Source organism: Haliaeetus albicilla, chromosome 6 (assembly GCF_947461875.1).
Source record: "Haliaeetus albicilla chromosome 6, bHalAlb1.1, whole genome shotgun sequence".
Taxonomy (NCBI): Eukaryota; Metazoa; Chordata; class Aves; order Accipitriformes; family Accipitridae; genus Haliaeetus; species Haliaeetus albicilla.
In genome coordinates, this window is record NC_091488.1 from 12,381,068 (window position 1) to 12,407,834 (window position 26,767).

The 26,767-nt window shown below is 43.0% G+C and overlaps 2 protein-coding genes across 2 annotated transcripts in view; one reads left to right on the plus strand and one right to left on the minus strand.

Moving 5' to 3' along the window:
* Nucleotides 1-1,304: 1,304 nt before the first annotated feature.
* On the plus strand, nucleotides 1,305-5,355 carry LOC104318688 (trefoil factor 2). Its single transcript, XM_009920036.2, has 4 exons — nucleotides 1,305-1,482; nucleotides 2,446-2,592; nucleotides 4,177-4,326; nucleotides 5,339-5,355. Exons 1-4 carry the CDS (start codon nucleotides 1,305-1,307, stop codon nucleotides 5,353-5,355), a joined length of 492 nt encoding a protein of 163 aa, XP_009918338.2.
* Nucleotides 5,356-20,976: 15,621 nt separating this feature from the next.
* Nucleotides 20,977-26,767, minus strand: part of ABCG1 (ATP binding cassette subfamily G member 1) — a 55,002-nt gene continuing 49,211 nt past the window's right edge. The window contains exons 11-15 of the mRNA XM_069785058.1: nucleotides 26,192-26,360; nucleotides 25,331-25,431; nucleotides 24,712-24,870; nucleotides 23,210-23,328; nucleotides 20,977-21,808 (exon numbers count right to left, since the gene is read on the minus strand). Coding sequence (XP_069641159.1) covers nucleotides 21,580-21,808; nucleotides 23,210-23,328; nucleotides 24,712-24,870; nucleotides 25,331-25,431; nucleotides 26,192-26,360 — 777 coding nt within the window. The 3' untranslated portion in view covers nucleotides 20,977-21,579. The remainder of the gene's footprint in view (nucleotides 21,809-23,209; nucleotides 23,329-24,711; nucleotides 24,871-25,330; nucleotides 25,432-26,191; nucleotides 26,361-26,767) is intronic.

Genomic DNA, 26,767 nt, shown 5'->3' on the forward strand with positions numbered 1-26,767 from the left:
TTCTGTCAAAGATCAAAAAAATGCATTGAATCCCTTTTTTGGTGATGAACAGGAAGGATTCCCTGGTGGTTTTCCCGTGAAAAAGGGATGCTGCAGAGCACCACGGGGGCTGTGGCCAGCCCTACCGCTCTGCAGGTGTCTGTGTTGGGGAGGGTGCAGAGATGGTCCAACCATCCCCACTGCTTGTCTCCCCCTCCCTGGCACTGCTCTGCTTGTGTTCAAGCGATGGGAAGTAGCTAGAAGGTAAGAATGTTACAGTCAGTGGTAGAAAAATGGCCAAAAGGGAGATTAAAGCCTGACCGGACAGTCCAGGTGCCAAGGCCCGTTGTCCTGAAACAGCCCAAAGGCTACCCTAGAGGCCACCTTTGAAACCAGGAGAAAAGCAACTGGGAAATTAATAGGTCAAACATGGTGCTTCAGAAGTTTTATTTTGGCAAATCCTGTGCCTGTGGTGTTGGATGGGTTGCAAAGCAGTATGCTGCTCTGGGGATGGGGGCAGCCCCTGCTGTGGCTCCCCTAGGACAGGACCCATGGACTGGGGTGGGGGGGTGGTGGTGTCTGCTCCAGGAGCCTGACCTTCGTCTTTGTGCAGGACAGCAACCCCAAAATATCGGCTGGGACACGTGGGTCTGACCCCTGGATGAGCACAGTGCCTGCGGGTCAGGCTGAGATCATATATAAACTCTCCTTTCCTCTCTTGAGTCTCTTTATGCTGTTGTCCCTCTTGGGTTTGGTTTGTGGGTTTTTTTTCCTGATCTTACCTTCTTTTCCTACTCCAAACTGGTGCAAATTGTCTCATGTGTGGAAACAAACAGTGGCCTCAGCCAGACTCAGTATTTCACAGTCACACCTTCCACTTTCTGCATTTATGTATTTCTTCAGGTACACGGATTGCCCTGTGGTCTCTTGAAGCTTGGAGGTGTGAGACCTCCAGCCCTCCTGTTTCAGAGTAAGCATAACCAAAACCTTAAGGCCAGGGAAAAATTGAGGCAGAAAAGATACACTTGGATAGGAAATATATCTACATATTTTTCAGTAGTAGCAACTATTTAAAGCAGCCCAGAGCTCTGAAATCCTTGAATGGCAATGAAATCAGCTGGGGCTGCCAGAGGCACCCAGCAGCATCCATTTAATAGATTATGGGATCATGTAATAGATATGTATCTATAGGTACATAATAGATACGTGATCAATAGCTCATGGGAGCCCAAAAATTTATCTCAGGAATATCAGAATACACACAGCAACATTTCCTAATTAAACAAAAGAAAACCCAACCTCTATGTGAAGCGTCGGATGGAACAATGTTATCAGACCTTGCCTGGCAAACACGAGGAGTGTATAAAACGAGCTGCTCCCAGGGAGAGCGGCACCTCTCCTCCACCTGCCTTCCAAGAGCAATGGATCTCAAAGTGATCTGTGCGCTCTCCGTCATCCTCATCGTATCCCTCAGCACCTTCGCAGAGGGAAAGATGTTACCAAGTAAGTACATTCATCTGCTGTTGCCTTCACAGGTATGTACGTGGGCCTGATCCTACTGACTGTAACTGCAGCAAAAGCATGTCTCCAGTTTATGTGTCAGACAGCCAATGTCTTGCTCTGGTACTATTACCAAAGTTGGAATCAACTTTTTAAATTTTTCAGAGAAATCTATGGCAAAATATAAAAAGACTGCAGGTGAACTCTTGTGTTGGTGGAATACCCAGGAACCTGCCGCAGAGGGACAGACATGCCCACAAGCTTGCTAGAACAGGACCGAGACTGGAACAGGAGCTAGCTTTGTCTAAGTAGTGTTCTGACATTTATTTTATGCTACTTTGCCATGTGAATACAATTTTAAAGGACTCTATCTGCCGCCTCAATAAAAGACAAGTCATTTAGACAAGTGCAAAGCAAGTAATTCAATGACAGACACCTAGGGACGTCTCCAGAATTTTTTGTTTGCAGATGACTGTGCAGTAGACTTAAAAAGTTAAAAGTGTAGCTGCAATTATTTGCATGTAATCCTGTGTTTTTATAGTCACCTGACAAGAATGCAAAGATTTTTTATCTTTACACCTGTTTGAATATCCACTGGACCCTTAACTCTTTCTTCACATGAGATGGGCAAAGCAACAAACATTTACTAGCACGACATGTGAAGTTATGGGGTTTTACTATTTGATATGGTCTATTTGACAGACCCCACTGTGCTGGGCTGGTTTGGCTGCAAGACCACAGATTCTCAAAGGGTGCGGTACAACCCTTACTGAAATCGGTGCGAGTGTAAGAGCAGCTTTTAAACCACACAAATTCTGGTCTTAGCAAGCAACAGAAAAGGTACACATGCAAAGATGGACAGTGTAGGGAAAAGATCCTTGTTCTCAGTGGACGTCTGATAAATGCACTGCTGCTAACAAGTGTGCAAACTGACACCCAGTAACTTGCTACTTCTGTCCTGAACAGCAAAGTGCCAGTGTAAAATGGCCCCCAGCGAGCGGAAGAACTGCGGTTACCCGGGAATCTCACTAGCGGAATGCAGCAAAGCTGGGTGCTGCTTCAATGATTCAGTCGCCGGCGTTCCCTGGTGCTTTGCTCCTAAGCCAAAGAAAGGTAATATCTCTGCCAGAAACACTGATTTACCTAGTGGTTGATTATGCAGAAATGTGTACAACTGGGGAGCAGCTCTGCTTTTCTTCTTAGGCCAGCGAAGTGGACACAAACCTCTATTAGAAGACCACTGGTAGTAAAATGCAAAGTCGAACCTTGCTTACCCATCAGTTTTTTGTCTCATCCTTTTCACACAATATATTTCCACTTCCTTCAGGCTTCTAGTTGTCAAATAACCCGTGCTGATTATTTAAGAACATTTCACTGCATTTGTGGTCTTATTCATCAGTAGAGCAAGGGATCTTCAGTGCTTATTTAAATGGGTTTTCTGTGTGACTGAGGAAGACTTTAGCACTGCATGTCAAAGTCCTCAGTAGATGAATCCCTCTGTAGTCGTCTGACACCTGTACAAAAGACCACAGGCATCCTGTAACTTCTAGGTTTTTTGCTCTTTTCTCCAGCCTGTTTTGATACTTGCTACTTCCTTCCTCTCCTGTCTGTTTCCTAGCATAATTGCATTTGGTGGTTCTTTTTTTCGCTCCCATTTTTGCTCCCAGTCTTCATTCAGTGAAATCTTCAAAATACCCCAGGGGAAATCCTTTTCTCCTTTAGATTCTTCCTTCTAAAGCTTCTGAAGTCCTGCTTCCACTTTTTGCCTTTGTATTCTCAGAGAGGGCAGGAGCTGCTCTCCCAGTCCTTCAAGGACTGAATGTATATTTTACATAACTGCTGAACGTAAGCTATGTTTGCTAGGCTGACTGTGTGACTCCTTCTTAGGAGAACTTCAGGGCAATCTCAGCAGTTGCACAGGTGAAATGAAAGGAATTGATGGTGCAAAGGCAACGTTACCCAATAAAAGAACTTGATATGAATCAAGATTGGTCAACAGGGCTCAGAAAAATAATTTTGCTTTTGAACACTGTTTGCATTTCATGAAAGTCTTGAAAAACAAATTGCAGCACCTTACAGTGTCATTTTCATAGAACTGCTTTTCTGAGCAGAATTGTTTCAGGAGATGAAAACCGAATTACTCAGGCCAGGAGGTATAACCTCTTTACCTGTGATTTGACTTTAAATTGCCTGGATGAGCTGTGATTTCCTCCTAAATGACCTACCTCCTTTCAATAACTCAAGCTGGCATGCAGAGGAGGCTGGGTTTTCCTCTCCCCGCATTAGCCAGGCTGCTCTGGGGTTAGCACTGGGTCAGGTCATGAATATACCCTGTCCGAGGCCAGTATCTGTGGTACCATGATGGGAGACACACGGCATTTCACCACATTGCTGGATCTAGGAAAGGTAAAGCTGGGTTGCTGCCTACCAGACACTTCTGGGGATGAAGTTTTCCCCCTCTGGCCCCTAGAGGACAGCAGCAATTCCTCACCCATTGGTATTTAGTTTTGCCTAACAGGCATTGTAAGCAGTCGGGTGAACCTGCTGCCTGAAATTGGTATGGAGAAGGTCATCATGGGTGTCACGTCTGCTCACTGACCTCACCTTCATGGCCTGCCTTTTATTTGTGAGTTATGCCGCAAGGTAAACAGAGTGTAAAGTAACATAGCCTCCTTCCTTTGTTTTTGCTTTACACAGTGAAGAAAGTATGTCCCAACAATCCCCATGCCAGAGCAAACTGCGGCTTCCCCGGCATCTCGGCTGAGGCCTGCGAAAGGAAGGGGTGCTGCTTCAAAGCACAACCCGCTGGTGTCCCCTGGTGCTTCTACCCCCACATGGTGGAGGAAGGTAACGTCCTGCATGAGACATCGTCCCCGCGTCCCCACCACAGCCCCTGGCAGGGTCCGTGCTGTGCCCGGGCTTGGTGAGCTGTGCCAGCCCGGCGCGGCGGGAGGGAGCGAGCAGGATGGGGTCTCCCCCCCTTCCCGGTGTGGGTGCAGAGCTTCCTCACCCCCAGCATGAGTGGGAAAGAGGTGGCTGAACCCTAAAATGACCATCTTCTTGCACAGAGGGGTGGGTGTTGCCAATGCATCTGTGCCAGGGACTTGTGGGCGATGTGGCTGCACAAGCAGTCTGGGCTCAGGGGTGAGCTCAAGCCCTCAGCTAATGCAACGGTAGAGGTGCAGCTACCAAACTCGCTCTACTTTATCACAAGAGATAAAAGGCTTTGCTTTAGAAATGTGGAACGAAACTTACAGAAATTTTTGATCCCCTACTTCCGTGTTTTTTAATTAGGATTGACCTTTCAGCACATCTAATGTAGATAACCGATAGCCTCAGCCAATTCCAACCCACCCCACAGTGTATTTTGTACTGGAAACAATTCACCATGATTTGGTTTTACTGATCTGAATCATCATTAAGAAACACATGTACGGATGGGGGGAGGGGGGAAGCAATTGCTAAAATTTGCCTTTTTGATGTCCTGCATCTAGGCAAAACACTTCCTAGCATTTTGTGTAATTCGTGGAGAACACATGTCCCTTAATCTGCTTCTCCTCTTTACCTTCCCAGCTTGTTAAAGGAGAAACTTCCATCAAGACCCTTGCGATCTCTGGACCTACTCCAATAGGAAACAACCGCCGGAGGTCCCAACTCAGACTTCATAGTCTGCAACAGCTATGATTTCTAGGTGATTTTTACCTTGGATTGACTCCTTTCTGATGAAAAGTTACTTGCAGCTTTTCTTCTTTCAGTAGGCTAGTACCATGTAGGTTTTCACTGTAATAAAAGAACTAAGACACATTCGTGAGTTCTCTGCTGTCTTTATTTTAAAGCTGTGTATTTCTCCGTTTCCCAGGAAATTCAGCATCTTAGCAACCCGCTGATGAAAGAGTAGTCACTAACACTTCCGAAAGGAACATGGCACTCAGCTTTTTGTGTTAGTTACACTTCACACTTGCAAGTGACTGCTTGCATTTGTTAGCTGCTATGTGGCTTCACACGGGCCACTCACCCTTCTGAATACTGAAAATATTCAGTGTTTCCCTTTATATGGCTACAGCTGTGGGTTTGGGCTTTTTTTTTTCCCCTCAAGACGTAGGGAAGGATACCTTTATTAGCTGACCACTGAGCTTGTCTGGCTCAGACACCTCCCGCTCTCTGCATCTCTGTGTCTCTGGTGCTGCCAATCCCTCGGTGCTGCTCCCAGCGGGGCACGGAGTAGCTCAGGAAGGCGGGTACCTACCTGGTACCTTACCTAACCCAATACGGGCCCCGGCTGCTGATGCAACGTGCAGCTGAATCACCGGGCATTCTCACTGTCAGTCAGTGTCCCCACAAGCAGGTCCCATGGGTCACGCTCAGGAAAAGTCTCTGCAACACTAACAGCAAGACACAGGTCTCCCTGGCCCTGACGTATACCTGAAACAGAGCCTGCTGTGTCTCGCCAGACACAGGAGAAGCTCCTGGTCTCCAGCTGAGCGTGGCTGCTTCCTCCTGGGTGTCTTTAGTGCTCGGCACAGCAGCTCAAATGCTTCCCTGCTTCAGCTGAGTGAGAGTGCAGCAAAGAGCCTCTAAAACCACCGTTGGGAACAAAGTGGGTAATGCGAGACTGCTGCGGCAGCAAGCGTGCTCAGGGCTTAGCAGGAAAGAACGGTTGTGCAGGGTTGTGCTGCAAGGAGAGAGAAAATGGTGGAGATGCGTGCCTCCTTAGAGATTTCTCCAAGTACACTTCTGTGATGAGTAAGTTTATCCAAGCGAGCAAAAATTAGTGATTCATAAAACAACTGCATTATCACTCACTTACAATAGGCTCAATAATAGGATTTGAATATGGCGGGATATCGGCTGTAATATGAGCAATAAACCGACAAGTCTGCTTTGAAGGTCTTTGCTGAGAAAGGTATGGCACTGTAGCCCAGGTGAATTTGTAAGGCCTAAGCCCAATGTAATCAAGATAATACTGCACTGTAAAATCTGGTGCAACAGGTAGGTGCATCCACCAGGTACTGGGGCCTTCACAGGAGTCTCACTGGGAGAATGAATGAAAATGCAACCACAAATTAGTGCTATGGGAAATGATCTGCAGGGACTGCAATTAGGCTGCCAGAGTCAGTGCCCTTCCAGGGCAGAGCTCTCACTGAGCCACACGTACTCACCGAAACACTTTTCCTTCTGCAGAGGCACGTGCCGACGTGCACAACACAGAGTGTAAGGGGGCATGTAGGTATTTCAGAGGGACAGGCTCAGATGGATAACTCCTTACTACTCTTGTCTCACCCTCCCAGATCTCTCCGTTGGGGCTGTGCCAGTGAGGCAGGCGCAGGTCGGTGGTCCTGCTGAAATTCCCCTGCCACAGCATACTGGGGCTGTATTTGGCTTTGCAAGAAAAATTATGAACAGAAATGTCTTATTAAGGAGGGTGGTGAGTATTGTGGAGTCCTCTGCTGCAAAACCTGATTGGGAAAGTCTGCCTGGCAAGGCACAGCCCCTGAAATTTCTGGGAACTGCTTGAGCCCCTCTGTTGAAATGGTTTGCATGTTGGCATGGAGAAAAACAGCAGTGACGGTGCAGGAAAGCTGCACTGACAGCAGTCTAACCCCAAAGGGATGAAGCATGATGGGCTGAACTTGCTTACTTGTTGTACCTGGGCACGGTGTCCCCTGCAAAAACCACGAACTGCTGTGTGCTGACCAGCAAACTGTTCCCAACAGCATGCTAAGCCAAGGCACTGGGTCATGCAGTTGCTCCGGACATTTGAGGTTATAAATCAGAGTTAGATGCTCATAGTACAAAGAATTACGACCTAAGGACCTGTCATAATCAGCTAGTCCTAAGGAATGATGGCTATTTACATTAGGAATTTACGTTAAGTAAATGTAATGGATGGGAATTTACATTAAGTAAACGTTTGAGGTTTCTCTATGTTGATTGTTATCCATACCCATCCAAATGCACTTGAAAAAACCGCCTAGCATTCTTAAAATTAACATTATTGGTGACAAAACAAGCTGGTAACAACAGAATAAAGCCACAGCCACTGAGGATTTGAAGATGGCAGGCAGAGCCAAAGTGACATGCCAAAACAGGAATGCACAGCAAAGAGGAGTGTGCAGGACCTGCAGAGATGTGGCTACAGAAGGAAGGACCTTCCTCTCCTCACCTTCAGGGTCACTCTGCGAGGTCCCCTTGCCTGAGTCAGTCACCATGGGCCCCGTTCACAGCCCTCAGAGAGAAGACACCTCTGGGATGGAAATCATCTGGCTAGTTCAGCTGTCCCCAGTAGGGTGAATTGAACTGCCCAGAAAGGCCTCCTTTCCTGCCCAGCTCCAAGGGTTGTCTAGACAAGCAGCTCCATATATCTGCTCTCCTTCCTTGGGTTTTCCCATCAGTGCCTCTTGATCCTGGAGAAAGCTACTCAAGGGACAGGGGAGAGAGAGAGGTGGGGATCACCACTGCCCTGGCACAGATTTCTGGCTTGACGCTGGCTTTCCTAGCTGACCTGGTGGCAGAGGCCCAAGAAAGAAAAATCACTTCACGGGAACAGAGGCGTCCTGGCTGCTGGCAATTGATTGCCTTTTGGAGCTCACAGTCTGGCCAGCAGATAGACACAAGTAGACATGAGCAGTTCGTTCATTTATTTTGTGTCAATAGATGGATAAACTTCACCAGCTAATGTGATTCAAATAGCTTCACATTATTGGATTGTGTAAAGTCTGTCCTTTTCTGTCCCTTCTTTGTCTTTTCTTTTCGTTCTTTTTGCTTGTATGTAGCCCTATCCACCACTAGGAAGAGAAATTAAGACAGAAACTTTGAAACTGTTTTTAGTGTTTCAGGCTGGTTACTTTACTACTTTACCCAATTGATCTGTATAATGGAAAGAAATCCGAGTGCACTCACAACGCCTTGAGACTGATGGGTGGCCACACTGGGTCATTTCAGATGTTCATCTAGCCCTCTGTCTGTCAGTGACCAAAAGGGTCGTCTCAGGAGAGATGCAGGATAAGCACGTAACGAAGCTGCTCTTCTAACAAAATGCAGGGCCATCACAAACGTGAATTAGTTTTAACAAGCAAATATGAGAAGCCCAAAAGAGGACTTGCCCTTTGTATCTCTGCCAACTCTGCTTGCACACCCCCGTCACTGTACAGCGAGTGCTGAATAAATAAACAAAATTCTGAATATTTTTCTGGGGGAAAAAAAGTAGCACAGCTACATGACTTTCATCAGCAAAGGTGCTACCGTAACAGGAATCAATTCTTTGTGACACAAAGTGTTTGTGCTGATGGGGCTTTTATGAAGATAGTGAATGACGTTTAACATGACAAATGCCTGGTAGTCCAAAACTGTCTGTAATCATAACAGCTGTGCGCAACCAATGCTTCAGCTTCTAATAAAGGCTGAATAGAAAATGTTTGACATTGCAGATTGATTGCCTGTGTGGTTCTTCAGTGAGTGAGGATATTCTACTGTTTTTTAAAGCAATTGTAGCCAAGGAAAATGTCTCAGAAATCACTCATTTTGAAGCAATGCAGGAAAGCTGTATTTGGCTGACGTGGAGAATTAACGGGGGAGAAAACTAGGACAGACAAGGAGCTCAGAGCAGATGGGTGCTAGCAACAAAGAACAAACCTGTAGCAATGTGAAAAAGGGATATAACTGAAAACACCTCCAAAATGTGCCCACTTACTTCAGATACCATTCCCAAATGTCTCTGGAAAGGGTATGCTTCCTGCTACAGCTAGTATCACACACCTCCTCCAGCAAAGCTCCGGTTCAAAAGGAAGGTTTCAGACAAGGTGCTAATCCAAAGCAAAAAAAAAAAACAAAACAGAAAATGAAATCTTCCTCTGTTGAGAGCAGCTAAATAGCACGGTTCTGCCACAAGTCTCTAATGAACTACTGCTTTTATTAAAGCTTGAAAACTTGACCATGATGCCATTAAACAGCTTGGAAAGCAGAAGGTAAAACACAAGAACCACATCTGATTCCCTGTGTTAAGATCAGGCAGAATGATGATCTCAAGATCCAGATTCAGTTTCCAGGAGGTTGCCCTCGCTGCCAGGCTGAGTCCAAAAAGGGGAACTCACTGCTCTGAGGTGTAGGTTGCAAAACCTTCCTTATAAACAAAGTTGAGGTGAGTTTCAGAAGCTCTCAAGTGAGAGTTTCCCAACCAGCTCTCTGCCAGAAACAAAACCTCTTTGGGCAAATGGTCCATTATTGCCCTGTAGACCTCTTTTTCCCCATCTGAACCTTCCTCTAAAGCATTTGAAAGCTGCCAGTGTCAGTATACAAAACAATGAGCTGCCTGACTAGCTAAGACAGCATGCATGGTCCCTGTCCCAGCACACTCCACCAGGTACACAACAGGAGGATGAGACTACAAACATGTCCTCAGTACTAGAAGACAATGGCCAAAAGACAGAATTGCTTTAAAATATGTGTGCTGCAATGCATAATACACTCAAGTGCTAGAACTAACTAGTAGCACTCATGGATGCAATAGAAGAGGACGCTGTTTTGTTCAAGTGTCTGCAGTCATTTGGTGCTACTCCCCCTGCTACTGAATAGCAAGATTTCTGTGTGCCCATCAGAGGTGAGCAGGGTAAGAAAACAAAGTACTTTTCTGCTGGAGACTAGTGGATCCATTAATCTAGCTCTAATAACTTCTTGTGCTTTGTACGCACCCTTTGTATATCCATTAGAGTACCCAGAAATTCCCTTCAGAGAAGATGCTAGACAAAGACAGGCTTTTGCAGGGTCTTGCTCCCATCTGTCTCTGAATTAGGTCTCCCAGGCTTCCTTCAACATGCACTTCCATCTCTGAGCATAACAAAAGATTGTTTTGGAAAACAGAAATTTTGAGGGATTTAATACTGAAATACCACAATTGAAATGAAACTCTGGAAGTCTAGAATCAAAATATTTCAAGCCAAACACCTTCATTGCTGAACTTGTTGCAGAAACTCTACAAAATTCCCAGCGTTCAAAGCCCATGAAATTTAGTTGGGTCTGACTGAACGAACACAGGAGCGGACTGATGGTTGTTTGAAAGCAGGTATCATCAGTTTGATGATTTTGGTCTGTGGTGTTTCCAGGAAGCTTCATGAAAGGTAAATTTGGTAAGTAAAACCCAGCCAGGACACATGCTCCTTCCTGCCACAACGTTTGATTTCCCCTGCTTGTTACCCTTTTTCAGACTTGGCATGACGCCCCATCCAAGAGATGCTTCACCAAGACTTTGGATACGGGTTTCAACAGAAGGAGCAAAATCAAAATCTTTACTGTAGCTTCTGTTTCTTCTCTAACTACTTTGGGGCTACTTTCTGATTCTTACACAGGGGAAAGACAAAAAGCACCTGTAAGACTCTTGATAAAGCCATGAAATCTACTTGGTATTTGACTCTACAGATGCCGGTGGGGATGAGCAAGGCGGTCCTAGGAACAGGTGGAACTTTATTCAACCTGCCCAGCAGAGCAGATGAACTGGCAGTGGGACAAGAGGATGACTATATGCTAGAAAGAAGTGGGGGGAATATAGTGCAACTCTGAGGGGTGTGTTTGCAGGCAGAGGCTGGCAATGGATCAGCTTTGTGTTTTGATAGTATCTTCCATCTGTGGAAGAAACCAGGTATTGACTTCCTTCTCAGCCTTCCTATGTGTGTGTGGGCACAGGCACAAAACTGAAATGTCAGGTACCCAGCAATGCCATTGCACAAAGTTAACATTGCATAAAAAATTCACGGATCTTGAGAATATCTTCAAGGCACAGAAAAAAAATAAAAGAAACCAAATGAGGTTATGAAATTTAAAATAAAATAAAGAAATTGATGCAGGTAGTGCCAGTTTGATTAATCCAGCCCTTGGCATCTTTACTGCCCTAAATAGAGCTTGCAACATACACTTCCCCGCCAAGCCCTTTATTAAGGCTCTCCCAAGATAAGATGTCAGCGCTAGGGACTGACAGCACGATGGCTGCTCATTGCTCACCTGGGCACTGCACAGATCGTTGTATCCTCCCGTGCTGAAAGAGGTGATCATTCTTCCTGTAGCAGCTTTCCTGGCTTCCAATGCCTTCCAACCTGCCTTACGAAGGTTTGAAATGGATAGCTTTTAGAAAATACGACATAAAGTGTCCCTTATTTTCAAACACTCTTTATTTTATGAATCCATTTGGAGTACACAGTGGATGGTAATTGCATGTGAAGTATATTAATTTTTGCAGCATCGTCAATGAGAATTTTAAGGTTGGCTTATTTCATAGCATTAACTGTAATATAAAACACTTGAAGTAATTTATGTTGCCACTCAGGCTACGAAGGACTCCTGTTCCTCTTCTTCCCTTCCTGATCTATAGACAGTTGGCATGGGAAGGCATCTAGTTTTTGAGACCGTAATTCCTTCAATCTAGCATTATTTGCAGGCTTATAAAACATAACATAAAGTATGGTCTTTGTTATCATTAGAAAATTGTCTTGCCATCAGTTCTGAAAATACAATCCTATTGTGTCCTTAGGGTCATTTATCCTTTAAGCATCACTGCTCATGTCATCCAGGACTGGATGCTTAACTAACTTGTAAAAATTATGGCTGTTATGCTCGAACTGAAGTGACCAGTGCAATTTTGTTGCTGTGGTGGTCAGGAGGGGTGGCACAGTACAGCGATGTTGTGTAGGCTTAAGTCCAGTACACAAACAGACAGCTTAACAGCATGAAAAGCCACCCAGCCAAACAAAGTATATGGCAAAGTAAGGGACACTTACACTGCAACCCTTCTTGTGACACTGCTGTTCTTGGGGCCTTACACAGGTCGACTTTTCTGCCCAAGAGTTTCCCTGCCAGTGCAATAGGAAGCAGCAGTCCCAATGTCTCATGGACTGTATTTTGGGAGACAATATGGATCTTCAGGAGAAACATGTGAAGAAGAATACTGGCTTTTTAAACTAGCTGAAGAGACCTTTCATGATGACAGAAATGCGCAGAAGGCTGCAGAAGAACATAGCACGGGGGTTGTGGCTGAACAAGGGAGAACGTGTTTTGTAAAATGGGGAATGGACAGGTGTCACTGCCAGAATAAAACATGGTTTCTCTTTGGCTGGGAACAAGGGAGGAGGAAATGTATACATTCCAGAGTGCCGAACAGGAGGTAAAGAGGGGAATGATCCTTTACTGCCTCCTGTAACGCAAGAGCATGGGGAACATCTGCTGACACTTGGAGGTAGCGTGGTCAAGATGAACAGCAGATAAGTCTGTGGGAAAAATCCATCAAAGGCAAGAAAATACAGAGATAAACCCACTGGTTCAGGAAGTCCTCAAACTGTTCAGGGTTTGTCAGTGAAGCACCCCCTGTGCACTCTTCCCTGTGCGGTGCTGTTGTACACTGTCAGGTACTGCGCAATACAGACCTTTGCTCTGACCCAATGTGACTGCAATTAATGTTTTAAAGAATTTTTACTGCATATTCTGTAACCTACCTGTACTGGGAGTTACCTGAAACCACCACAATGTACATCTGGAACAGGCAATTCGATGTCCTTGCTGGCTGCCAGAACCTAGGAGCAGGCAGTGAAAATGTATCACTATCAATGCACCTACTGCTTCCCTTTGAGAGAGAACAGGGACACAGGCATCTGTCTGAAAATAATTACACTTTATTTGATTTTTTTTTTTTTGTTACATTATCATAAATGTTCTCTAGTCTCAGAAAACAAAGCCCTAGTTTGGAAAATAATGCACATACAAATCTCTTCTTTACGGGTATTAAGTATACAGAAATATACAAAGATTTGTCTTATTATTGTAATATATCATCAGAATGCCCCACATCCCACATTTTTACTCAGGTCCACTGTACCGGTAAGCGTAAACTACAAAGGTAACAAGCAACCTGGAAAAGACATGGTTTATATAATATATTTATATATAAGTATATATATATATATCTACAACAGTGCAAATATATCACAGCGTGCAGGCAGCAATAGTCTCTAGAGAAGCATAATAAAATTGATTCATAGTAATGCAAATGCATTACAGAAACAAGAGACAACAATGACATATTAGATATACAGAATATGCACACTTTAGCACGCTGATTTAAAATGATACCTTGCATTGACTCTTGCTTTAAAAACAAAAGAACAAATGTTAAATAATTCAGTAACAGATTCAAGGGCAGTTTCTGACAATAAGGTCAACTGACTCAGATAAGGTATTCCACAAATCTTTACTGACACAGGTAAAGGCTTGGCTACACTGCAGGACTTGTTTGTCTTTTTAGATATATCAATGTAATCTTTTCCTTAAATTTCATTTACTTTTACTGTAATTTAAGTGCATTTTTTCCATATTATTTTAAATTGCTCAACAACTAATTCACATTTGTGAAGGTTGGTACAATTATCACTGAGGCCAGGAAAGCTGGTTTTTGGAAGTAATAGAAAGGAGTTTGTATAACGATTACCCTAAATGGGCTATTAAAATAAGCTACAGTGGGGTCAGAAAAAAAGACATCACAGATGCCACTGAAGTAAAACACCCCGTCAATCTTAAAAGTAAAGACTTCCATGTTGCCTTGCAATCTGCTTAAAAAGACATTTTAGATTTTTTTTCTTCTTGAAAGAGTAAAGCACACCCATAGATCCAGCACGTTAGGCATTTGGTAGCTCAAAAAAAGTCTAAAAGTCATCCCTCCAACTCTACCTACCTCACACTGTTCCCAAGCAGCTCATTTTTACACCCCACGTGGACAGCAACCATGAATATCTAGCAATAAGAACACAAGCAATCGGTAAGCACGGGCTAGGCTGCATGGAGGACCCCAGAAAGAAAATGGGTCGACAAAATCTTGATGTATCTTGAAGGCATAAACAATGCAGAGAATGCAGGCTGGCAGGCTGAGCCACGGGGATTTCTTGTGCCAAAGGATACGTATTTTGACTGGTCACCCTTTGTTTTACTGTGCTGGCAATGGGTCTCAACAGAAATCTACATCTCTTAAAGGAAGGTCCTACAGTTGACAACTGCATAAAGTTATGGGTCATTGTAAGATTCCAAAGTAATAAAAACACTGAAGCTAGATTTCATTCTCTGCAGTACCATTACTCCTTCACAAACTCTATGTGAAATGTGTACAGAAAGAGAAATATGCTAACATATGCACAGAATTAAAAGGAAACTTGTTATGCTTGCAGGCTCAACCTGCAACTTTTGGACAGATCCAGAAAGATATCTACCATTATAAAAAACACTCAGTGGGATATATTACAACGATCTCTTTATGTATTATGAAAACAGGTATTTAAGAACAGGACAGTAGGAGTTGATCCCTGAAAATGCTACTGACCCTGTCCATGAATAGCAGAGCTCATGATTAACTTCAGTGACACTCAGCACTTAATTTATGCACTCACTAGTCCTGTGTGGCAGTGTCACGGGCACAGCACTGATCAGCCTGTCACAAACTGTTACAGAGGACATGACACGGTATAATTTTCTGCCTACTTCTAGTTCCCAACAGCTTTTCAAATTATCGTACTTTATAAATGGCTTTCCATACAGAACTAAAGGAAAGAAAATCCTGAGCAATTGCACCCTATTGGGCTGTTCTTGTAGGAAAATGGATCATTTTCTCAAAATAAAAAGAACAACATGTAGGACAGTATCTCTGCAGCTACCACCGAGATCCCCTCTGCAGGAATACAGACTGATTATCTACCACAGTCAAACTGCTCTGGAGGAGCCTACAGCTAGCTACTGCCAAAAACAACCTCGATGTTTTCCAATATTCCTGCTTTTGGCAGGGATCTTTGCTGCCCTGGTGAATGTTAAAGGAAACAACAATCCTAACACTCAGAGTTCAGGGTGAAGTCCAGACTTTTTCTAACTTACAGTAGGGCTACAGAAACAAGGTAACTTCAAACACCACATCTACTTGTTAACTGTCCTATGGTACCCACAATGAAAGATCAGTGTTAACAAGTTTCCATTTTAGCAAGGAATTGCTTGAACTTCCAGCTCCAAAGGTCTAAGCACCAAAGCTTTAAGATCTGAAGTTGCAACGTACAGGGGCTCATCTCCTCTAACTTGACGTGTCCAGAGCAGGTAGGCAGACTATCTAAGGTACCCTCCTAGGCTCCCTCGATACTCAGTGCAAGAGTTATGTACCTCCCTGAGAGCAAACAATACTTTTTTGCCACATTACCTAATTCCAAATCTTCTGCCAGTGCCCAAAACACATGCCTAGGAAAGACCACAAACGAGATGCTAAGTTCAGTGTGAAAAATGCCTCTGTAGCTGCCTAGCTAGTCCCCATTAACTAGAGAAGGAGCTTGCGAAACCAGAAGAAATGTGTAAACTACAGCTCAGTAAGTCCGGAAAGCTGAATTACACTGATAACATTTCAATTTATTCACTTCACGGCTGTTGAAAAAACTGGAACCACACTGGCAAAAAGAGGATCCAGTCCTTCTCCAGCTGACATTGCCCTGAACCCTCCTGGGAACAGGCATGACTTCAAATGTGGCAACTGCTATAATAAAACTCACTGTATGGGCCAGAATTCAAGTCACTAGGAAGAATACCTACCTCAAGGAATTATGGAAGTACCTCAGGTCCATTTGTCCTGGAGATGGACATTTCTTTCCTTTTATTACAGAGAAAAGTAGGTGATTAACTTAGACTGGGCCTCTCATTTTTAGACAGCTATGGTTCTGTGAGATAAACCATCTCCAAAACCACTATCCAGTTGATGAAAATTAAAAAGAATTTTAATTTCATTGGCCGAATCACAGTATCCATAGTTAAAAGCAGAATGTGTGTAATTTCCTCTTACTCCACACCTGGATCCCAACAAGTAGGCCAATGTTGTGGCTGTCCACCTGCACCCTGAGCTCTACCCATGCATTCAAGAAAGAAGCGCTGCCTCGCTGCTACTCCAGCAACTGATGTCCTTTTCAACCGTGTTCATACTAACTCACAAAGCTTGGCCCAAAACAAACACAGGCCAAGACAACTGTTCTGTTTGGGAAAGCATTCAAGCTTGTGCTTACATCCCACTCAACCCATGACAGCTGATGCACTTCAAAATCCTCCCTGAATGAAGATACACCAGAGTAGAGCCAGAGCCAGACTGGGCCAGAAAATGCTGTGCTCAACCCCTGTGAAGAAGACTCCAAGCCAGCTTCTGCTGCACTAAGATCAAGGAGCATCAGAGCAGATCCCACAGGTATCAAAAAGTCCCCACAGAACTAACCTGACCCCGATGAAGGAGCTGATAACCAACCTGCAGAGCCGCGGGGCTCTCCTGCATTATACAGGACAAACACGCATGATCCTCTCTCCCACACAGCTACCAAAAGAGACTGCACCTGAAGCTCGGTGAGCAAAGGCAACGTGGAAGAAGGTGGAGCAGGCTGCAGAAAGGTACACATGCCGTTTGCACCCTCCTCACACACATTTCTGAGGAGCTCTGTTTGGAAACATCATCATTGCACCTTAAGTTTTCTCTCTGCCCTTTGTTATCGTTCCTGAATATGATCACCACAGAGCAGGAGACAAAAGAATAAAATCATATTCCAATAAAAGTTATCACTGAAAAATAATTAATTAAAATCCCTTCCTGCTTACTTTGGAAAGTAAAAATAAATCCTGACATTGTTCAAATGCAACGCAGTCCTCGATTGGCATTTCTGGTACAGAAAGAAAAAAAAAAAAAGAAAGTTCATTTTTCCTTACCAAAACTATGCAGATAACAAAAGCAATTATGCAAAGCAACAGTAAGTATACAGAAAAATATACGCTCATCCCCATGCTTGATTTTCATTCTCCTCTTCCCCACAAAGTATTTTGTGATTCACAAAGATTAATTCAAGATCACTGTAAAGGTGTAATCTCCTAGAGACTAACTCAAAGCAAATGGACTTTTCAGTGTAGTCTCCAAGTCTGTTTAGACAGCCAACATCCCGGTGTTCCTGTGCCATACAGCCCTCACCCAGCAAAACACTTAAGCCTGGACTTTATAAGACGTTAGTTGTTCCTGTGATTCACATGCAACAATGCAGATGTGAGAAGTTATTAAGATACTTAAGCACTTTGTTGGAAGAAGGCTTCAAAGGATCCCATTAAGAGTCAAAAACCTACATCTAGTCTTGAGTAAATAGGAAAGACAGGACCTCCTCTGTGAGGATCACTGGGATGGTACAGGTCAGTATGTATCACCATTTTTTCCAGAAACAAATGTTTAATGAAACGTTCATTTCTGTTGACAACAGACTTTGACAGAAGAGTAGATCGAAATGCCAGTCACCTGATACATCCAGTATTTGGACTCAAGTGTTCGTTATCTCCCACTTACATAACCAGCTCTCCCTATTATGTGTACATATATTCCTCTCCTTTAATGAAAAAAAGATATCTTGGGCTCCAAATATTAAGAAGTGAACAGGATTTCAGCACCAGATATTCTTCTGTTACTGCCTTTGATCCATAAAGATGAAATTTTCTCAATTTCTTATGTGAGTAGAATCTGTTTTCCAAATCTTTTATTTAATTGTAAATAATAATGTTTTAAGTTCTTCTTAAAAGCTTTCAGGGTTTTTCAGATTATATGCAAGTTTCCACAAAGAAAAACAAAAAAACATCTGAAACACCTAAAGTCTTAACTGATGCACATAGTAACCAAAGCAACATGTCAAAACAAGTTGAAATAAAACAAGAAGGCCAACAGAACACTAAAGTCTTCCTGCAATCCCAACAGAAATCATACATTCAGTCTTTGAGAGACCTTTAAAAAGCTTTAGCCTCTTATGCAACTTTTAGCCATATTGTGACTCGTTCAAATGGTAATAATGGCATTGATTTCAATCAATTTATGGCTATATAAATTGAGGATTTGACGTCTTTAGAATCTTGCTGGCCTCGTTATTCTTCCACATGAAGCCTTCAGTGCTTCACAATGTGCTTGCTTAACACTACAGCACATGCATGCTCAGTCCATTAACCTGGGAATGCATTTTATACTAGCCTGTTAGGATTTATTTCCACATAAATAGAAAAAAGCCAAGCTGCGACTATGTTAAAAATCTTTGCACTATATGAAAACATAATTGGGATGGACTTTAAATACTTCTGTCCCACAGTAATGACAAAGGAGATATCATTAGTTAATTTTAGACCTAAGGAGGGAAAGAATGATTATCTCCTTTATGTGTAGGACTGAGTTTCAAGATAATTAATTTCTTTCCTTACTGGGATACTACAGTCTTAAAGTGTTCCTTAGAATAGTAGCTTTCAGCTGAATGCTGCCAGCAGATGGCTGGGAAAAAGTGTATCTAACAAAAAAAGGAGTGACAAAAAATATTCCAGAGCATGCATTTTCTTAGGAACACCCATGGAGGACCAGACTTTTGGCTACCACAATACAATGCAAAGTTACAGTACAAGAGGACATATTACAGACTAGAGGTAAAATAAGAAAGTCTACAAACAGAGGAATGGGCACAGATAACAAGACAGTATCCAAGGAACTCATACTGCTAAACTGATCTAGACGGGAGAACACAGCATTGTCATCATGTAAGTTATCAGTGTTGGAATGTCAGCAAAGTTACTTCATTTGGTACGCTGCAATGGATTTTCAATGTGGTATTCGGTAAACGGTGTTGGTAAACACAAAACAGGAACCCTGAAGGTATTTAATGCCATGGATGTCACACTCTTTCATACTCAGCTAGCCTACAGCTGGACCAGCAGCATGCAACAGAAGAGTAATTTGGCAAATGTAGTCCTTCGTCTGCTTGCAAACAGCATTTGAACCACCTGTAACATTCACAAATATTTTGAGAATCTTGAAATAATCAAGGCACATTGTGCCAAGGGATTTCAGCTTGTGACTTATTTAAAAACTGTTCACAGTTATGAGTATTATTTAGGATAGCCAAAATTCTTAATTTCTCATATGTGACAGCCATAGAGGTCCATACCTGCTTGTGATTATGCCTGGAAAAGCTGCAGAGCTGTATAAAAGCTTTTGGGGAAAAAAACAGCAACAACTACGCAAAGAGGTTGTGTAAGGATTTTTTTTTCTTCTACAGTAAAGGTTGAACTTGCTTTCACAGGTCAATCTTATTTTCAGGGAAAGTTGAGCTAACCTTCCTAAAACATGTGACTTGACTTAAAGTCTTCCAGAACACGGGCCTAACTCAAGCATCCTGAGTTTAACAGATACACACGCTCTATGTCTGTATTGGTAAATTAAGCAGAGCCTGCGCACGGGCCAGGAAAACTGGGAAACAATTGTCTTCACTGCTAAATGGCAGAGCTGCAGCCCAGCACAGCCAGAGCTTTTCCAGACAATGTTTGGGCTCTGTTTAGAAGTTAGTACAGTACAGGGACCATTTGTATTAGCCCCAGTTGCCTGAGGACTAACAGAGCTGGCCCTGGCACTATTTAGTTTACTAGTATAGACATAAGCATGGAGTGTTCAAAAACAGTCTATGAATTGTGACTGCTGATGGCCAGCAGATGCGCAAGGTCTCCCTTCATCTGCTCTACTGTCATAAGCTGCTGAGCTCCTGAACAGTTTGCTGACATTGAACTGCTTCCAATCTACAAGACTTCAGCATCCTGGTAGGAATAATGCATTTATAGAATTTGTGGGTCTGTGACACTAAGGTAAATGCACAGTAATGGCAGAAGGTAGTGCAATTCGCACAGAAGTTCACCAAGGTGTCCAACATGAGTATGAGCCCCACAGCTTCATTTTGGGTTGAAAATCCAAACCCATAAAAATCAGTGACAAAATTCACATCAACTTGGAACCAGAATTCCCCCTGCCAGGTTTACAAAGGTGAGATACGCAAAATAAACGTATGCTTCTTTCAACGGTTTCATTGGTGTTTAGATCAATTAGCTATTATTCCCATGTCATGCATGTAGACTTCAGGATGAAAACAAAACTGCTTGGCATAATTAGGCCTGCAGGATTACAAGGTCATTTTCGTATTTTGAGGACAGTTCTACATGTAGCATGTTGCAGATATAATGAACACTGCCATATGAGGCAGTTACAAGTGTTTAACACAATCCCCCAAGCTTTGAGCTGTGGATAGCTCTGGCACTCCATCGGGCTTTAACAATCGCTCAGGCTTTAGGGATAGATTCTGCTTTCACATATTATCAAAAATGAGCCTTGGAGTGCTTCAATTTTTTCATTCGCAGGAGGTAGATCAAACAGATAATGAGCAGAGTTAGCATTTTAAATGTCACAAATATTGAGGATTTAAAAGAACGTTTTTTCAATCATTCAGCGACAGCTTGAACATGTCTGACTGCCCGTGCTATCTATTGATGCTTCCGAATATGGACCACAGGTTTAGTGCAGACTCAGAATCTGCCTTTTCCTGCTATCATTACAGTTTTCAGATATGAGACCAGCTCGACAAGTAAAGCACCAGAATTCTAAATTTAGACAGAAACAAAAATAATGACTTGAATCACTTTAGGTTTGTTTTAAAAAAGTATCCATATTAAAAAGATATCTTTACCTTATTAATTAATACATTTACAGACTTTTGGCCAGAAGGGGTAATTCTGTGGAAAAGAACTGCAAAATAATACATAGAAAACTGCAAAGATGAAACTCTGAATTTAAAAAGATGAGAGAATCCTATTTTCTTTGCATTTCCCATTTTCCCCATCTCATTACCTTGCCAACTATAGGTGACATTATACTATTCTGGCTACCAGGACTAGTATCCTAGTGACCTTATCACAAAATTGGTTTTTGTAATGAAAGTTCCTACAGCCACGTTTTTTGTTACAGTTACACTGCCTTGGTATTGATACTCTGTGGTGTAAAATTCCCTTCTATTTCTTCTTCCTAGTTAAAGCTAGAAAGTGTAATGAAAACATGACCCAACCCAACTGGACTGATTGGCTTAACACTATATGTCCACTATCCCATTGTGGTTCTCTATGGGCTAGGTCCTAACAGCATCTACCTGGGCACTGAAGACTGGCCTGCCACAGTGAGACAATGTCAAGTGCCCTCTACTGCATGTCTAAAGATCTTCCTACTGCATCATTTTAGCCATTTTTCCTTTACCTCTCTGCTCGGATTTTGTATCTGAGAACAAAATAGGCAATTAGGCGCAGAGAGAAGAAGAAAATTCCAAGAACGATGAAGTCCAGGTAAAGTTTGGCATTTTCTACATCCAGTTCTCTCAGAATGGCCTCTGATTTTTGAAAATGGCAAGTGTCATCTTTGTCACAATGCAAATCTTCTCGATCCAGTCCATAGATGGAGAGAATAACTCCTTCGAACCCATATCTGGAAAGAAGAAAGATGGATTACAAGGAAAGTCCTGATGATCTGTTTAGAAGTACTCTACCAGCAATATAATCCCTATGAGAGCTCAGCTGAAACAGCGAGGGGTTCAATATCGTCCTGACACATGTGTCTTGGGGCAAGTTCTATCCCTGTTGCAATCAAGCAAATGACATGTCACTGACATTTTACATAAGATTGAATAAGGACAGAAGTTTTGCCTTTAACTGCTTCCTGTTAGTGTATAGTGCAATATCTCCAAAGAAAAATGTTAAAATAGAAAGCAGTCTAATTTCAGCTCATATTCAGAAATTCCCCTTTTAAAAGTGACATCATTAATTCAGTTTTTAAAAAATAAGCACTGGGGATACAATTATGGTTTGAAGTCACAAATATATTAAAACCAGCATCAATCTAGAACAACTCTTTCCTTCCATATGCTACAGTTTCACTAACAATGCACAGTTCCCACGTCTCCCCCTGGCACTGGGTGCACTTAGCATTTGACTTTGCAAGCAGATACACCATCATGGATCCCATGCGTACGATAGCTCCCTCCAGCTTCAGGAGACCCCACATGGGCTAGACTACAGCTTAAGGCCTCATCCTGAATTTTAGCTACTAAATGAGGGTGTGTGGTCTTTTAATCTTTGATAGGTCTCTGTGCAAGATCTCACTTGCCAAATGAGAGGATATTTTAGCTTGGGTTTTCTCAGTAATAGTGTAGCTTGGGCAGGGTGGGGAAAAGAGGGATGGGAAAATTCACCTCACCTAAGTTCAGCTATAAACATTTAAGAGTCTAGTCTAAACTATCCCTCTGTGCTAGTCTCCAGAGGTTTCCTGATGGCAATCATCCCACCTTAAGATAGCTGTCTCAGCCAGCAAGAGACAGACATCGATAGGATATAAGGTACCCATGGTTCTTAAAACACTGGTTTAGATTAGAGATGACACAAATCCCATGCTTCTTGTGGCAGTGCTACTGCAAAACTTAAACCCAGGTATTTATCCAACAAGTCTACGTAGGATACAGCAGTGATTTATACAACATTTTCTTCCCAAATGAGGTGCTGGCATCAATTTCTCAGTTGGGCATGCTGTCCCTATTATTTCAGAAATCCACTATTGCAAAATCCAGGAAGATTTGCATGCTGTGCAATCCCACTGAATTCAAGGGGACTGACATGAACTTGTGGCTGATAATCTGTACTGAATGTTCCTATTTATTTCACATCATATACAACATGAAATGCAGTGAGATAATGTGGTGTACATCATATGTACGTTTATACTCTAAAAGAATGTGCTGTGAACATAGTCTCTTTAGCACCCAAAATAACCAAACAAACAAGAAAAGACAAACAGCATTTCCAGAGGGGAAGTTAACGGCCTCCCTAGCAGTACCTGACATAGGAAATGTAGGACATCCACTGGAGGTATGTTGGGATGGTATCAAAGCTGACAAAAAACCCAGAGAACAGTAGCACGGGGATGGCAGTAACTGGGCCCACAAAAGTGGCCACCTGTGAAGAGAACAGACAGTCTCTTGTCAAGACAGAGAAAAAAATATAATTAACTTGCTCTTTTATCTGATGTCCTGACCTCCAGTGAGGAAACCAGCCTTTAGAAGAGCAGACCTTCCTTATGGCAAATCCTCTGTTCTGTGCCAAACCTAAACAGGCAGTGCAAACTTACTCTTTAAGCAGTGGGGACTGATGCCATTCAAGTCCTTCTTACAATGCTACTCCCCCAAATTATCACCGTTCCAAATACTAGGAAATTATTGATTTTTTTTGGATGAGATTTTTTGTGAGGGGGAGGTTAGAAGCTGCTAGTGGATGAAAAGAGGTACCTCTCCACTTCCTAAACCTTTCTGCTAGTTCATGACACTGCTGTGCTGGGATCTGTCCTTTGAAGGACTTGAATGCATCAAGAAATTTACAGCGCAAGAGGGGCACTGTGATTCCCTTGCTTCTCTGGGTATGAGACCCCTCTTTCTAATTATTATCCTTTCTCACTCACTCCCCACTGAGGACACACAGACCTCCCTCCTCATTAACCCCACATGAACACTAGCTTCAACTGGTTCTAAAACATTGTGAAGAGGATAAGGAACACCTCCAGCTGGGTAGTTTTGGTGGGGAACAGATCTTGACCTAACTCCAGCCTGTCCTCTCTACATCCCCTCCAGGGCAAACGTATCTCTGGAGAGAGGAGAAGCACAGGCATCATATAAAAGGGCTATGCTGGTCTCTACAGGGTGGCACAGAGAGGGAATCAAGTCTTCTACTACAGAAATCTTGATAGCATCAATGAATATTAATGTCAATATCAGTTGTTATCACAAGCACCACAGAATAGTTCTGCTGTGGAATGGTCACCTCAGCACATCTCCTGCCAGGAAGCAGAATGGAGTTACATGGCCAGCTTCCAGTGTGACAGTCATGCCAACAGCTGCTTCTCTCCCTCCCTCTGCAGAAGTTTAGTTTCTGGGCAAGCCTCTTCCTACCTTGCCTTCTGAAACCTTTTTGTATGTGTATAGAAGAACCCTCTCCTGAGCTACTGATCCTCATGGCCTACCTCCGCTTTATAGATGCACAGAAATGTGTCAGTCCTGCAGTTTCTAGGACCTGCTCAGCCTGGGATGAATAGCAAGAGACACTCAAGCAGGGGCAGGCACAGCGCCATTCAGATGGGGAAGGAACTTCAGAGCCTTACATCCAGTATGTGTATATGCTGTTTTAAGTTGATGCTAGTGGGAAGTGTCAAGTAGCTATATCAGCCCAAGACAACTTTTTGCCTGTCGTCTCTCAACAAATGTCTTGGGGACACAGCAGCAGTCACAGTAAGCAGTCAGTGTTGGGAAACAGCAGGGTTCCTCTGACACCACAAAACACTATCGGTACCTGAAGGGATGTAGAGGCTGCACCTATGAGAAGACCCAGTGACTGAGCCACCAGGGATGTCATGGTTCCCAAGGCTGCGAAGAGGACAAATCGGAGTGCATCAGATGGCTGTGAAGTCATCCAGTACACAATGCTGCAGTAAGCCACAGGAAACATAATCTGCAAGGAGATACACTTGGAGTTAGTCCATTAAAGCCAAACATTCACCGTTACTCTGAATAAGATAAAAACATAGAGAGTTCTAGTTAATTCACAGCTCTCAGCCTTTCCATTACATGACAGGCATGGCTGAAGAGAGTGAATACATCTGCCACAGACTGTGATATCTATCTTACTACTTGGGCATTAGAAAACAGATCCCACTCACTTACAGCCCTTTTCAATTCCCCTTCTGCAAAAAAGCAAAGACAGTCATCTGTTTATTAAAAAAAATACGTGGTCAGGTCTCAGCTTTTGTGAAGGTCTGCTGTTTACTCTTAGGGTGCTTCCAAGAATCTGTGCATCTATGAACAGTTCCTCCACTATTCAGATGGATAAAATACCAGTACTAACCTTCTTGGCAAGTGGACTTGCCACAAACTTAAATGGTTCTTGTTTTATTGAAGAGTAGAGCATATACCTGAAAAGGAACATCAGCCATGGTTTTGGCGAGATAGTAGGCTTTCAGGCTGTACCAGTAGTTCAGATGCTCTCTGAGAAATACTCCCATCTCAAGAGGAACTACAGAGAACACAAATTAGTAAGTTAGGTTGTCAGTGTGCAATATTGTTGCACATAATAATATCATTTATTCATATCTAATTCTGCACTGCTGCAGTCCCATAGTAGGACTGGAACTCTGAGGCCTTCAACAGACCAGCAAGTTTCAATGATTTGTAATGAAATATAAGAAGCCAGCCCTGAGAGTTGCTCCCTGTTTAGACTATGTACCAGTCTACTCAGATGGTCTGAACCTCCCTTAAAGAAGCTTTTTGAATTAAAAGTTGTGTCAAAACTTAAAGAACATGGTTATTCCTTTTGATCTAACAGGGAATCCAAAGTAACAGCGCTCCCAGAGGAAGCATGGAACAGTCCGTACCGCAGGAGTTTGCTTCTGACACCACATGAATATGCTGATCTTATGCAGGAGTCATGACTTAGAAGTCCTAGAGAAATTATTACACCCTCCCCAAGACCAACCGCAAGCTCATGACATGGTTGAGATGCACTGGCACAAGGGGAAATTCCAGTTCAGGACTGTAACAGTGAACTGTCTGGGTTGAGAAACACTGGTGTAACTGGAGGGAGAGAGGTGCCACTGGGCAAGTCTACCTCTGCCTCTACACAGCAGTTTAGTGAGTGCAAGATTTATCCCCGCACCTGCCTTACAAGTAAAAGCAAAAGTCAAACATTATCTTATATGAAACAGATACATTACAACACCCTCCCAGCTTACTGCAATCTCCTTGTCCATTGATGTAATAGTAAGACTGATACTCACATGTAAGGACAGTTGGCATGAGCGCAGCAAACATAAGAAACAACATGGAAAAAAAGAGGAAGCCAGAGTTGCTGAGGACTTTCTTAGCTTCATTGCCAATGCCTAAGTAGAGCAAGCCGATGAGCAGTCCAATGCCAATGTGTGAGGTGATACGCAAGTGTGTCAGAACCTACAAACAAGGAAACAGTAGTATTTCTGATCAAAAAGTATGGGCTCAAAAACAATGGCTATATGACTGAAATCAGATATATAGATTGCAGAAAAGGAGTACTTATGTCCAGAAGAACTTACACAGAAATGTTAATTTCCTACTGGCAAACTGGGCTTCAGCTAAGGAAAACTTACTGTAATGAGCTTCCCAGTGTCAATAAGACACACGGCTATTACAGTACAGAAAATTTCTTCCTGTAAACACAGGCAGAAACTGCAAATGCTGCAACCTGAAATCTTACAACGTTATGGAGCCATTGGCCCTCATTCATCAGGAGAAGGAAACTTTCTCTATGACTAAAAGAAAGATTTCCAAGAGCAGAAGAGAGGCAGAAAAGGTATTTCAGGCTTGTATAGACCAAACTA